Here is a 14,678-nt window from a genome sequence, read left to right as displayed (position 1 = left end):
GTGAATATCAGGCAAGTCTGAACATAGTCTACATTTCAAAATTTAGCAGAAAGACCTGTGCAGTAATTAATTAATTCTTCTCTTTTGGAGGAATTAATACTGTTCAATTTTCTTCCATTCTGTATACTTGGAGTAATTTGTAGATGGTTAATGCAGGATTTTTAAGCAACTTTAACTCTTGTGCAGAAATATTGGTGGTTAGTCTTCAGCAGTGGTTGAAATGTCTCCATAAGAAGTGATATTCAAACTTAAGCACTAAATATGTGTTGTAGCACTGTTGCTATTCTAATATTTATAGGATTGTTTAGGGGTTAAAATTTGTCATCTATTATGTCAAAGTTTTATTCTTAAAAGTTGGCCATACTGAATAAATGTATTTGAAATAAATTGGTTTTGATATTATACTCCATATTATCCTTTTAAATTTTGGTATCTTATTGCAGTGAAAGGCTTATCTGACATCTTGTAAACACACATACCCACACACAGTTATTGCAATAAAAGGCTTATTTGACAACACACACACACACACACACACACACACACACACACACACACACACACACACACACACACACACACACACACACACACACACACACACACACACACACACACAACACACACCCCTTGGGGCTTAAACTCAGGTCCTGGGTGTGTCCTTGAACTTCTTTGTGCTCTACCACTTGAGCCACAACTCCATGTTTTGGATAGTTTGCTGGAGATAAGAGTCTCATAGACTTTGCTATTCAAGCTAGCTTTGAACCACAGTCCTCAGATCTCAGCCTCCTGAGTAGCTAGGAATACAGACATGTGCCACTAGCACCCAGCATAAATACAACTTATAAAAACATTTTTGAAATGCAACCTCCTAAATATAGTTGCAGTTTAGTATTTCAGAGATAACACTTTAGATGCCTTGATTTGGTCAAAACTTGTGGGTCACAAGATGATGTTCCCATTTTCTGTGGTGGCATTTTATATTTTATTATTTTTATAATTACCAGTCATGTAGATGTGCTATACTCTTTCCTTAGAATACATTTTGAACTTTAGAGTTTTAAGGACTCTCTCTTAAATGTCTTCCTACTAAAATTAAATAATAGTGTTTAATATTTTTATTAGTGAACGAAACTATTATCAAAAACTTTGACTAACTGAACATTGATTTTGCTTTTCAGCGGGGATCTGATGAGCTTCTTTCTTCTGGAGTCGTTAACGGACCTTCTACCATGAACAGTTCTACTTCTACAGGTGTGTATGGTAAGTTTTAGTTTTTTTCAAATGTTTTTTTTTTACATGAGCTTCAACTTTTCTTGCAATGTTCAGAAACGTGATGAAATACCATTAAAAACCATTATAGGAGAACTGTAGAATTAAAGTGGATGGGATTCAGTCACTTAAGGCAAAAAAATGAAAAGAAATTTCTTCATATGAATTCATAAACTTGATATGAATTGGTCAGCCATTGATGTACACCCTCTTAAATGACTAATGGAAAGATTTTGTAGGCAGAGGAGCAGCAGGGAATTTGTTACTGTGAAGAGTAGATAGAGTAATAAAGGCATTGAGTCTAAAGTAGACATTTCAAAGTTGAGATCCCATCAGAATCCCTGAGAAAGCTTATTAAAATAAAATTGTTATTGTGTTTGCATAATCCTTTTCAGAAGGTTGTCTGAGTTTGACACCAATCTGGGCTACCTAATGAGTTTGAAGCCAGCAGGAGCTACATAGGAAGACAAAGTCTCATAAAACTCATCAGAAACAGGAAACTAAAAACCTCACAATTGAAGGAAGGCACACTGATGAGTGTTTTTAATCCCAGCTACTAATTTTGTAGTTTGGGAGTGGGTCCTCAGGATTTGCACTTGTACAAATTTCAGTAACGTTGACACTGCACATTTGAGAACTTCTGGTGGAGAGGCAGCCATCTAAAATTGCGACATCTGATTTCCTTTTGATTTAATGAGTCTTTAAAAATTCTTCAATTTTATGATATCCACTGTGAATATTTTCATTTTACAATCTGATCATTTTCTTTGTCTAGCCACATTTGTGAATTATTGGGATAGATGATCAGAAAGACTGCTTGGTGGTGACTACTTAGGAAAAGAAACTCTAATGAGATGTGAATTTAGCTGACAGCAGCAGTTTTTTGTTTCAGTCTTCACTTAAAGGATACATATATCCCATTATGCTTTAGGTTCAATGTGTCTCTTCTGAGGCACATGCTCTTCAGTAGCCTTTCAGCACAGCTCTATTAAGTACTCATCTCTCAGACTTTGGTTAAAATATCTTTTATTGTCATTATTGAACTTTGAGTGACTAAATAGGATTCTTGGTTAAGAGTTATTTGTCTCTGCCAGCACTGGTGGCTCATGCCTATAATTCTGGCCACTCAGGAGGCTGAGATCTGAGGATGGCGGTTCAAAGCCAGCCTGGGCAGGAAAGTCTGTGAGACTTTTTTTTTTTAATTTTACTTTAAAGAAGCCATACAGAGGGGTTATAGTTAGAGACTCTAGTCTTTCGTATCTCTAATAAACCACCAGAAAACTGGAAATGGAGCTGTGGCCCAAGTGAAGAGCTGAAGAGCTGAGGGACAGCAGCCAGGCCCACAGTTCAAGCCCCACAACCGACAAAACATTAAAAAAAAAAAAGTTGGGGGGGGGTGAGGGAGATGGGAGGCAGTGATGGTAAGGGGAAACAAAGGAGGAGGCAACAATGCTTGATAAGAAATGTACTCATTGCCTTGCCCATGTAATTGTAACCCCTCTGTACGGTATTTTCACAATAAAAAAAACTTACTAATATATTTTTTTTAATGGAAGAGTTATTTGCCCCCAACATTTTGAGGATCTGTCTCTTCTCCCTTCCAAGCCCCTCAACTATTTGGATTGAATTCAGGAGCTTTCTCTTACAAATGCTCTACCAGTTGAGCCATATCTCCAGCTTTTTTTAAAGTTACTTTTTCTAAAGTTCTTGTGCTTTTTGCCTAGGCTGACCTCAAACTGTGATCTGTGATCCTTCTACCTATGGCTCAGAGGTAGCTGAGTTCACGGGTATGAATCACCATGGTTTGCTTGTTCTGTGCTTCCAAATAGCTGTTATTATAGGTACCATTGTCAAAGATTCCATTTTTCTTTTGACTTCTATTGTTGAATAGTTTACTGTTGGTATAGCTTGTTATTTTGTATGTAGTATTATTTCTCTCTTGATATTTTTTTTTCATTTCTCTTGTGCTGGAGACATGGCTCAAGTGGTAGAGCACCAGCTCGGCAAGTGCAAGATCCAGAATTGAAACTACTTAACTCTTTTTTTTTTTTGGAGGGGGGCATCCTGTCGTGGGGCCTGAACTCTGGGCCTGGGCGCTGTCCCTCAGCTCTTCAGCTCAAGGCCAGCGCTCTACCACTTGAGCCACAGCGCCACTTCCGGCTTTTTTTTTGCTTATGTGGTGCTGAGGAATCGAACCCAGGGCCTCATGCATGCAAGGCAAGCGCTCTATCACTGAGCCACCTTTCCATCTCTTACTTACTCTTTTTTATACCAGTCCTGGGGCTTGAACTCAGGACCTGGTTGCTATCCCTGAGCCTTTTCACTCAAGGCTAGTGCTCTACTATTTGAGCCATAGCCCATTTGAACCATACTATTTGAGTTTTTGGTAGTTTTTTGGAGATTAGAGTCTCCTGGACTTTCCTGCCCAGGCTGGCTTTGAACCATGATCCTCAGATCTCAGCCTCCTGAGTAGCTAAAATTACAAGTGTGAACTAACAGTGCCCAGCTCCTCAGAATAATTTAAAGGATCATTGAAAAAAAAAGATGGCTTGACCTATTCCATGCTTACTCTAAAATTTCTGTGGGTGGGAATCTAAGCAAATGATTTTAGTAAAAAGCTTTTTAGGTGATACATCTAAGGTGCATCTAGGATTGGAGACCATTACTATAATCTCCATTTGTTCTGCTCAGGAGTAATCCAACTCTTTATGGATTGCCAGTTAAACTGGTACCAGGACTGTCTCATTGCATCCTGATATCATTGCCTTAACCTCTCTTACAGAATTTTCATCCCTTTCTCAATGTATAGTATATTTTGCATAATTTCCTTAAAATAGTTTTCTAATTCACTATTTGTTCAGGTTTCTCTATTTTTATTGTTCCATTGAGTATTTGATTTTAGAAGTAATATTTTTTGTTTCCTTATTTGATTTTTGTTTTTGTGGCTGTTGGGGATTGGGCAGGCTAGTTACACATTCTACCCAAGTTTCATCTTCACCCAGACTTACTTGTTTTGTTTCTAAAGTCTAAATAGTGGTTGGGTCCTTTCCCCTTTCCTTCCCTTCCCCTTTCTCTTCTTCTTCCCCTTCCCCTTCCCCTTCTTCCTTCCCCTTCCCTTCTTTCTTATACTACATTAGGTTTTTTTACTTTTAAGACACTTTTTTGGGGAGAGTTGTTAGGATTTCCCTAATGGATGTAAGAGCCCAGGCTTGCATTGAACTTACAGTCCTCTTGTCTTTACAACATTTGAGTACTGGGAGGATTACAGGAATGCATTATTGTGCCTATCCAATCAAACTTATTTTTTTGGTGCCAGGCATAGATGCTCTCCCTCAGCTTTTTTGTTCAAGACTATCAACTTGAGCCAGCTCCACTTCCTGCTCAGGCTGGCTTCAAATCACAATCCTCAGATCTCAACCTCCTGAGTAGCTAGAATTATTGGCATGAGCCACCGGCACCCAGCCCAAACTATTTATAGCTTCAGATTTTACAGTTCTATGGAGTTCAGGGTATAGGTGTGTCCTATTTTTAATATACTGTCTGGTAATATATATATATATATTTTTTTTGGGGGGGGGTCCAGTCATGGGGCCTAAACTCTGGGCCTGGGCGCTGTCCCTCAGCTCTTCAGCTCAAGGCTAGTGCTCTACCACTTGAGCCACAGCGCCACTTCTGGTTTTCTAGTGGTTTATTGGAGATAAAGAGTCTCATCAACTTTCCTATCCAGGCTGGCTTTGAACCTTGATCCTCAGATCTCAGCCTCCTGAGTAGCTAAGGGTTACAGGCATAAACCACTGACACCTGGAAATTATACCTTTTTTGTAAATATTGTAATTTTTAATATACATTAAAATGTTTTTATAATATTACCATGTTCTGAAGCTTCAAAAGTTGAATATTTTGATATTTATTGACTACAATTTTTCTAATTTACTTTTTTATTAGTCTGTATTAATTGTTCAAAGGGATTTCATTGTGATATTTCCATATAGCCACGAAATGTACTTTGATCATATTCATCCCTACCGTTACTCATCCTGACACCTTAAAACAATATTTTGTGGGGTTGAGAGATTCTGGGGTTTGATCTCAGGGCCTTATGCTTGCTAAGTAGGACCCATACCACTTGAACCATGCCTAAGCATTTTTGCTATAGTTATATTTTTAGGTAAGTCTAATGTATTTTGCCTGGGCTTGCCTGGACTATGGTCCTCTTATCCTCCTTGCTTGGATGGCAGGCCTTTTAATTTACATGGGGTCTTTTTTTTGCCGAGGCTGACCTTTGCCCATCATCTTTGCAATTCTTCCCATGTCTATTTCCTGTGTAATTGTGATTACAGGCATGAGCCAACCCTCTGGCTTAAAATGATTTTTTTAAAAGATTTTTATTTGTATATATTAGTCATACAAGAAGAGAGTTTATTGTGATTATTCCTTACATTCACACAATCTACCCTGATCAACCCCTATCACTCTCCATCTACTCTCTCAAAACAATTTCATCAGGTTTCATTGTACTGTTCCTTTGTTTTTTGTTTGTTTGTTTGTTTTGTCGGTCATGGGGCTTGAACTCTGGGCCTGGGCACTTTCCCTGCACTCTTCAGCTCAAGCAAGCGTTTTACTGCTCTTCTGGTTTTTTACTGCCACTTCTGGTTTTCTAGTGGTTTATTGGAGGTAAGAGTCTCATGGCTGTTCCTGCCTGAGCTGGCTTTGAACCACGATCCTCAGATCTCAGCCTCCTGAGTAGCTAGGATTACAGATGTTACCCACTGGCACCAGGCTGTACTGTTTCTTAAATACATATGAAGTACTTTGATCACCATATTCACCTTCATTCATCATCTCTTAGCTGCTATTTGACTCCTCTAGCAGAGCCTTCCTTACCCTCATTCCTATCTTTTGTGTGTATGCATGTGTGTGTGTGTGTGTGTGTGTGTGTGTGTGTGTGTGTGTGTGTATGCACGCACATGTACTAAAGTTTTGCTCATAACTGGTAATCTTTACCATATGAACCATCCCTCTAGTCCTGCCCTTTTTTGTGGTTAATTGGATATACAGACTTGTGGACTTTTCTGCTCTAGCTGGTTTCAAACCCTGATCTTCAGACCTCAGCCTGCTTAGTAGCTAGAATTTCAGGCATGAGTCATTAGTGCTGGCTCTGTCATTCATTTTTGCTTTTCTTAAAAGTGTGTATTAATTGTACAAAGGGCATTTCACCATGGTATTCCACAAGTTACATAGAATATAATTTAGTCAGATTGACCTCCTTTATTGATATCTTTCCCTATTCCCTCACCCCCTTATTGTTAAGTTTTCAGTTTCCTATGCCCTCAATAGACATATACAATGTGTTTCAATATTATTTATCCTTCATAATTTTCTTTCCTTCTCCCCTTTTCTCCCTCTCTCCTAAATAATCCCATTGTTACAATCATGTTTGTTTAGATAGATAGACAGACATGTTTATATATAGATGTAGATGAAGATGAAAATGCATATGTATATCTTTTAGGTCTAGATTCTGCAAATGAACAAAACATGTATTTGAGTTTGGAGCTTGCTCTACTTTGCTAATGATGATCTCTATAATTCTGTCCATTCTCCCTCATTTTTCTTTATGGCCAACTGGTATTCTGGGTATATATGTACCCTATTTTTTTATCCACTAATTTTTTTAGCGCATTGAAACTGATTGCACAATTTAGCTATTGTGAACAGAGTTGTAATGAATTTTTTTTTTGAGTTGTAATGAATTTGGATATATAAAAGTGGTGTAAGGTTGTAAGTAGGTTGATCTTAGTTTTTGTAGGAACTTCCAAACTGATTGCCATAATGAATGCACTGGTTTACATTTCTACTTACAGTATATGAGGGTTGTTCCCTGCATCCTTGCTAGAATTTGTTGTTTCTTGATGATTGCCATTCTGAGTTAGATGCGATAGAATATTAATATAGTTTTTGATTTGCATTTCATTTATGGCTAAGAATGTTGAACCTTTCTTGGTATATCAGTCATCTGTATTTCTTCTTCTGAGAACTGTGCTTACTTGGTTTTTCATTTATTAATTAGGTTATTTATTCTTTTACCACTATTTTTTTTAATCTCAACGAATATTTTGAGTTTCAGTCATTCTCTGTTCAATAACAGCGTAAGATTTTCTCTGTAGATTGTCTCAGTTCTGGTATTTCTTTCGCTATAAAGCAAGTTTTAAATATGATACAGTCGTACTTTTCAATTCTTGATAGTTTCCTGAACAGTTGGATACGTACTCAGGAAATATTTACCTGTGCCTGTACATTCTAGTGTGTTCCTGTATTTCAGATATTCAGATCAAGATATTTGACCATTTAGAGTGTTTGCCAGTACTAGAGTTTAGAGGAAATTACTTCAGTTTTCCTGTTTCATTCAATATGATTACCAGTTTGTCATATGTAGCCTTTGTTATGTTGAGATACATTCCTTTTATTCTTAATTTCTATAGAACTTTTATGATAAAGGAATGTTGAGTTTTGTTACATATATGTTCTGTATCAGTTGAAATGATTGTGTGACTATGTGCTGCATTTATTGATTTACGTGTGTTTCTATGTTTATATGCTGCATTTATTGATTTACATGTGTTGAAGCAACCTTGAATCCTTGGAATGAAACCAATTAGATTATGGTATGTGATCTTTTTAATAGATTGAGCTTGCAAGATTATTTTTCATTTTTGTTTTTGGTGGTTGTTGCTGATCCTGGACATTGGACTCATGGCCTGGGTTAGGTCCTTGAGATGTTTTGCAGACTAGTACTCTGCCATTTGAGCTACAGCTCCACTAGCAGCTTTTTGGTGCTTAATTGGAGTTAATCTCACAGACTTTCCTGTTCAGGCTGGCTTTGAACTGTAACTGTAATTCTCATATCTCATCTTCTTGAATAGCTAGGATTGTAGGTCTGAGTCACTAGCATCTGACTATAAGTTTTTTGTTTTTGTTCTTAAATACTGTACATGAGTTGTACAGTGGTGGTCTGTTGTAACTTTTCCAAACATGCATACAGTGTATCAAACACTCACCCTCTGTCCTTCTCCCCTATCTCTATTCCACTCCCCACTTCAACAAGTTTCATTTTTCCTTTCTTTCCTTTTCTTTTTTTCCTTTTGTGCCAGTCCTGGAGATTGGACTCAGAGCCTGGATTCTGTTCCTTAACTATTTTTGCTCAAGGCTGTTGCTCTACTATTTGAGCCACTGCTCCACTTTCGGATTTTTGTTGGTTAATTAGAAATAAGTCTCACAGACTTTCTACCCAGGCTGGCTTTGAACTGCAATCCTCAGATCTGAGCCTGTTACGTAACTGGGATTACAAGCATGAGCCATCAGTGGCCCAGCTTCATTTTTCTATTTTTATACATGCAGATGTATAATTAACCATATTAATCCTTTACTTCCTTCGTTAACCCTTCCTCTTCCCAATTGCACAATCCTCAATGGAACCTATCTCATTTTCCTATCATTCATTTTTCCATTTCCTTGATGTGCACTACTGCTTTCTCTCACCCTGTTCTTATAACCCTCTATTCATCAACAGATTTTACTGAAAATTTTTAATGCAGACTGCATACATAGTTGCACTGTATTTCAAAGTTATTTGCCCTCCATCTTTCTTTTCTCTTTCCCTTTTACCTCATCCTAAATACCCCCATAATTAGTCATGTGCTACATACATACACACAAACACACACACACATACACACAAACACACACTTACAGTCTGTGAATATAAATTTTTTTTAAATTTTTTTATTGTAGAGATACTATACAGAGGGTTACAGTTACATGAGTGAGGTAATGAGTACACTTCCACTTCCTCTTGAACATTGTTACCCCCTCCATTGCTTTCCCCCTACCATCCCCTCCCTCCCTCCCTTCCCCAAGGTTCTTTTTTTTTTTTTTTGATTGTGATTAAGTGATTACTTAATTTCCGGAAATTCACAGTATTGTGGAATAATGATGCTCATTTAAAGTCACAAGTTCATTCTAACTTTCCTGGAGCAAATTGTCTATCACAGTCTGTAATATATAACGGTGCTCATATGTTATATACCATATATGTGTGAATATAAATTTTTTGTTGTCATTCCAGTACTGGGGTTTGATCTCAGGGCCCTGGATGCTGTTCCTTAGCTTTTTGCTTAATGCTGGTCCTCCATCACTTGTGCTACAGTTCCACTTCTGGCTTTTTGGTTGTTGGAAATAAGAGTCTTGTAGACTTTTCCTGCCAGGCTGGCTTTTCTTTTTTTGTCGGTCGTGGGGCTTGAACTCTCTGGGCTTGGGCGCTGTCCCTGAGCTCTTCAGCTCAAGGCAAGCATTCTACCACTTGAGCCACAGCGCCACTTCCAGTTTTCGAGTGATTTATTGGAAATAAGAGTCTCACAGACTTTCCTATCCGGGCTGGCTTTGAACCGTGATCCTCAGATGTGTCAGCCTCCTGAGTAGCTAGGATTACAGGGGTGAGCCACCAGTGCCCAGCCAGGCTGGCTTTTAAACACAATCCTCAGATCTTAGGCATGAGCCATCAGCTAATATGGGTATGTCTTTTAGGTATAACTTCTATATATAGATGATACTTGGCTTTTTGAGCTTGCTCAACATGTTATAATTCTGTTTTCCTGCAAATGGCATGATTACATTTCTTTTATGACTCTACTATTCTGTGGTTTATATATACCATGTCTTCTTTATTCATTTGTATGTTGTTGGATACCTTGGCTGATTCTGCTATTTAGCTATTGTGAATAGTGCTGCAAAAAAAAAATATTTCATTGAGAGTCTGCACATCTGTGTTCATCAGAAGTGATGAAATTCTTGGCAGTAATGGGATTTGACTTTGGGGCCCCACTTGTTTAGCTCTACCACTTGAGCCACTCCACCAGACCTTTCTGTGATGATCATTTCTTGATGTAGGGTCTTGTTTTATGCTTAGACCAACTTTCTATATATGCTTCCCTGTGTTGAATGATGAGTGACGAGCATGTCACACTGCCCATCCATTCTGCTTTCCCTGTAGCTTGTGTAAGTTTTGCCCACCACTATACTCAGCCATTAGCCAAAATGTAATTTCCTAACTTTTTTCTATCCAGGTTGACCTTGAACCTTTTAACTCTGAACTAGTTTTTTACATACTGCTTAGGTTTTTTTGTTTTTGTTCATTTGGTTTTGTTGGGTTTTTTTTTCTCCAGTATTGGGTTTGTATTCAAAGCCTCAAGTTTGATAAACTTAATACCATCAGCCCAGCTTTTTGTTGTAGTGGTTGTACCAGTTACATTCCAAGACTATGTAAGTGTTTGTGTTTCCACATCTTTGTCTTAATTATAGTGAACATCTTGATAGATGAAAGGTGGCATCTCATTGTGGTCAGGTAATTTGTCCAGAGTGGGATGTTTGATTTTATAGCCAACACAAGTGCCTTCTTTCCTCTTCTTCGTCTTTGTTTTCATTGTCTTCCTCCTCCCTTCTCCTCCCCCCTCTTTCTCCTCCCCCCTCTTCCTCCTCCTTTTCTTCCTCCTCCTCTTCTTCCTCCTCCTCTTCTTCCTCCTCCTCCTCCTTCTCTTCTTCTCCTCCTCTTCCTCCTCCTCTTCCTCCTTCTCCTTCCTTCTTCCTTTTTTTCTTCTTCCTCTTCCTCCCTTCTTCCTCTCCTTCCTCCTTCTTCTTTCTTCTCCTTCCTTCTTCCTCCTTCCTCCTCCTCCTGCAATGGTGATTTATAATTACATGATTTTTTGATAAGAGTTTATCATACTAGATCTCTGCTTGGTAGTGGAACACAAATAAGAAATCAAAAACTTGCTTTTCAGTATTTACACTTTTCCCAAACTTATAATGCCATTCTTAGACAAACAACCTCTTTTTTTGGGGGGGGGGGTAGGTCAGGGGGCTTGGACGCTATCCCTCAGCTCTTCAGTCAAGGCGAGCGCTTTACCACTTGAGCCACAGCGCCACTTCCGGTTTTCTAGTGATTTATTGGAGATGAGAGGCTCACAAACTTTCCTTGCTTGGGCTGGCTTTGAACCGTGATCCTCAGATCTCAGCCTCCTGAGTAGCTAGGGATTATAGGCGTGAGCCACCGGCACCCGGCTGACAAAACAACCTCTTTAATGTCCTTTTATTATTTTGAAACATGTAGGGTAAGGTTACAGATGTTGCATGGCTTGAGGATGTTTTTCCAGTACTTAATTCATTGATGATATTAATGTTGTTGTTTTAGCATGGGCAAGCATGGAAAGTACCCTTGTTCAACTCTTGTTTGAGTGACTGATGTTTGTTTTTTTAGCTTAGTATTTGTTTATTGTTAATCCATAGTAGTCTCTTATAGTATGATGAAATTTGTCAATGTCTGTCAGGTTTTTTACTCTTTTCTATGTGTTTTAAAACACTTCTGAGACTTGAAGTTAAACTACCGTTAGATTTTCATTTGGATATTTGTGGGACTCAAATGATAAAAATGAAGTAGAAATTACTAAAGGATATTTTAGGAATTTGTAACTCTGTTGGAACTTTCAGACTCTCTTTAGTTAAGCGATGATAATAAATCCTAGGGATACTTCCACAGGAAGTGAGACTAGAAGAAGAGAGAGAAAAAAGGGACAAGATCAAACGCAAGGTTGGTGATAATGATTATGGCTAGAGATGAAAATAATGTTTGTGGGTAGGCATTTTGGATGGAAAGGCCATACTTGTTAAAATAGAAGAGAACAAATCACCTTTCTAGCATCTTACTCATAATGTGATCAAGAAGCAGACCTGCTTGGACTTTTTAGGAATTACTAGTCTTAGTTCTAGGCAGGTACTTCCTGTGTTCCCAGAATTTTGGAACAAGTGTTTATGTATTTCATGAAACTATGTACACAAGTTAGGTTCTCTGTCACAGATATTAATACAAAATACTGTTATATTTTTGTTAAGATTTTTGTGCCAGTACCAGAGCTTGAACTCTGGGCCTTGCACTTTCACCCAGCTTTTTTTTCCTCATGGCTGGTGCTCTACCAGTTGAGCTACACCACTAGTCTGTCATTTTGATGGCTAGTTGGAGACTTTTCTGCCTGTCCTGGCTTTGGATTGTGGTCCTCCAAGTCTCAGACCTCCTGAGTACTAAGGTTACCATCTTATTTGCTTTTCATAAAGTTTGTTCATTTAGAATCACAGACATTTTAAGTAGTTTCATTAGTAATGAAATTTTCAGATGCTAAGTAATTTATATTCAGTTTTCTAGCATACTTTTCTAAAACTGATTGTTTTCATTATACTTAGCATTAGAATAGGTTAGAAAAATTCTTACCTCATTAGGGACATTACAAATACTGTTTTTTATTCATAACAGAAAAGTGGAATTAGAGGTATAGTCATCCTTCAGTAGTGGGGGTATTTTCTGAGAAATGTTTTATAGAAAATTTTATCATTAAGGAAATAACTAGTATACTCACATATTTACATAGGAGAGTTTATTTACTTACATACTAGTACTATATGATATAACCTGTTGCCCTAGGCCATAGATTTCTGCAGATGGTCACTTTTACTGAATACTATAAGCATTGGTAACAGAATGGTAAGTATTTGTTTATCTAAACATAGAAAAGGTGCCCTGCACAACTAGATGGTCTGCTGGGTGAGTAAATGTGAAATCCCAGGATGTGATTGTGTTCTATTGCAGACTTTTTATAAGTCCTGAATGTTTTGTTCATAATTATTTTTCAGTAGCATTGATCTTAGAATCATTTACCTTTTTTCTTTGTAAACTTAAAAGAATTACTTTCCAACATTCTGTAATAATACTTTGCTTAAAACCCAAACACATTTTATAGCTGTGTAAAAAATGTTTTCTTTCTTTATATCATTATTATGTGTTTTCTGTTGTTAATTTGTTTTGCTTTTTAAATGTAAAAGTCATGATCATTAGTTTCATTGTCTTCTACATCTTGTCCCATTGGAATGTCTTCAGGGACAGTAACAAGCATGAAGCTGTCATCTCCTACGATAGCATTGCCTTTTGAATTACTACCTTAAAGATCTGCTTGAGGCTGTTGTACAGTTTACTTTTTGTTCATTTTATAAGTAAAATTAGCAATACTTTAATTATAAAAATATTCTAAATACATAAATAACAATCATTTAATATCAAGTGTTATATACTATATATAATTGCGTATATAATTGTGTTTTTTGTACAAGTGGAAGAGCAGTAGGTTTGTTTACATCAGGATCACCATAGACATGAAGAATACAGGAATAATAGTATTAACAGGCAATAGGAATATTTCATTTTACTTAAAAATCTTAATGGGATCAGTGATCTGTATATGGTCAGGTCCTTTGTTGGAACATAATTTTTAAATTTATTTATTTTTATTTATTTATTTTTTTGTCGGTCACGGGGCTTGAACTCTGGGCCTGAGCGCTGTCCCTCAGCTCTTCAGCTCAAGGCTGGCACTCTACCACTTGAGCTACAACGCCACTTCTGGTGTTTCTGGGAGATTAAAGTGTCATGGACTTTCCTGCCTGGGCTGGCTTTGAACCGCAATCTTCAGATCTCAGCCTCTTGAGTAGCTAGGATTACAGGTGTGAGCCAGCAGCGCCCGGCTGGAACATCATTTTGTAGTGCATAACTATATTCACGTACCCTAATACTTTTCCTTAATGTTAAAATAGCATATATCAGTTTTTAAAACTGTAATGCTCACAGAGAAACCTGATAAAGGGTTTATTGAAAAGATTTTGTTTGCCACTGTCCTCTTTTTCCCTTCTTAAACCCTCATAGTCCCTTGAATTTTACATCCTGAAACTCGAGGAAATTAAATGTGACAATATAGTTAATGTAGTATGTCAATCCAAATTAGTTCCAGTAATTTTTTTTAAAATCTTATATTTTTTAGCTAATGGGAATGACAACAAGAAATTTAAAGGAGATAGACCTCCCTGTTCACCTTCCCGTGTTCTCCATCTTCGAAAAATTCCATGTGATGTCACCGAAGCAGAGGTCATATCATTAGGTCTACCATTTGGCAAAGTAACTAATCTTTTGATGTTGAAAGGAAAAAGCCAGGTATGTAATGTTTAAACATTGACAGAATGATTATTACCCTGCTGTTAGTGTTATGATGGTTTTTATTATTTTGAACGTCCAAGAATATTGTATCTATTTATCCATCCATCCATCCATCCATCCATCCATCCATCCATAGGGTTTTGCTTTTTTTTTTGTTTTGTTTTTTGGGTCCGGTTGTGGGGCCTGAACTCAGAGCCTGGGCGCTGTCCCTCAGCTCTTCAGCTCAAGGCTAGCACTCTACCACTTGAGTCACAGTGCCACTTCCGGCTTTTTTTCTTTTTGCTTATGTGGTGCTGAGGAATCGAACCCAGGGCCTCAGGCATGC

At 37.6% G+C, this 14,678-nt stretch overlaps 1 protein-coding gene across 5 annotated transcripts in view; it reads left to right on the top strand.

Annotated features, from left to right (window-relative positions):
• Positions 1 to 14,678, top strand: part of Ptbp3 (polypyrimidine tract binding protein 3) — a 93,863-nt gene that overhangs the window by 20,018 nt on the left and 59,167 nt on the right. For 2 of the 5 annotated variants that reach the window (XM_070011737.1, XM_070011707.1), the window contains 2 exons: positions 1,182 to 1,263; positions 14,181 to 14,350. In XM_070011737.1, the coding sequence (XP_069867838.1) occupies positions 1,233 to 1,263; positions 14,181 to 14,350 (201 nt within the window). In that variant the 5' untranslated portion in view covers positions 1,182 to 1,232. Of the gene's footprint in view, positions 1 to 1,181; positions 1,264 to 14,180; positions 14,351 to 14,678 lie in introns of those variants that run through there. The other 3 variants (XM_070011722.1, XM_070011714.1, XM_070011730.1) reach the window with 2 other exon arrangements.

The sequence above is a fragment of the Dipodomys merriami genome, unplaced genomic scaffold (assembly GCF_024711535.1).
Source record: "Dipodomys merriami isolate MVZ:Mamm:240054 unplaced genomic scaffold, mDipMer1.0.p SCAF_11, whole genome shotgun sequence".
NCBI lineage: Eukaryota > Metazoa > Chordata > Mammalia > Rodentia > Heteromyidae > Dipodomys > Dipodomys merriami.
The sequence above is the reverse complement of the archived record's forward strand: the minus strand, read 5'-3'. Positions and strand labels throughout refer to the sequence as shown.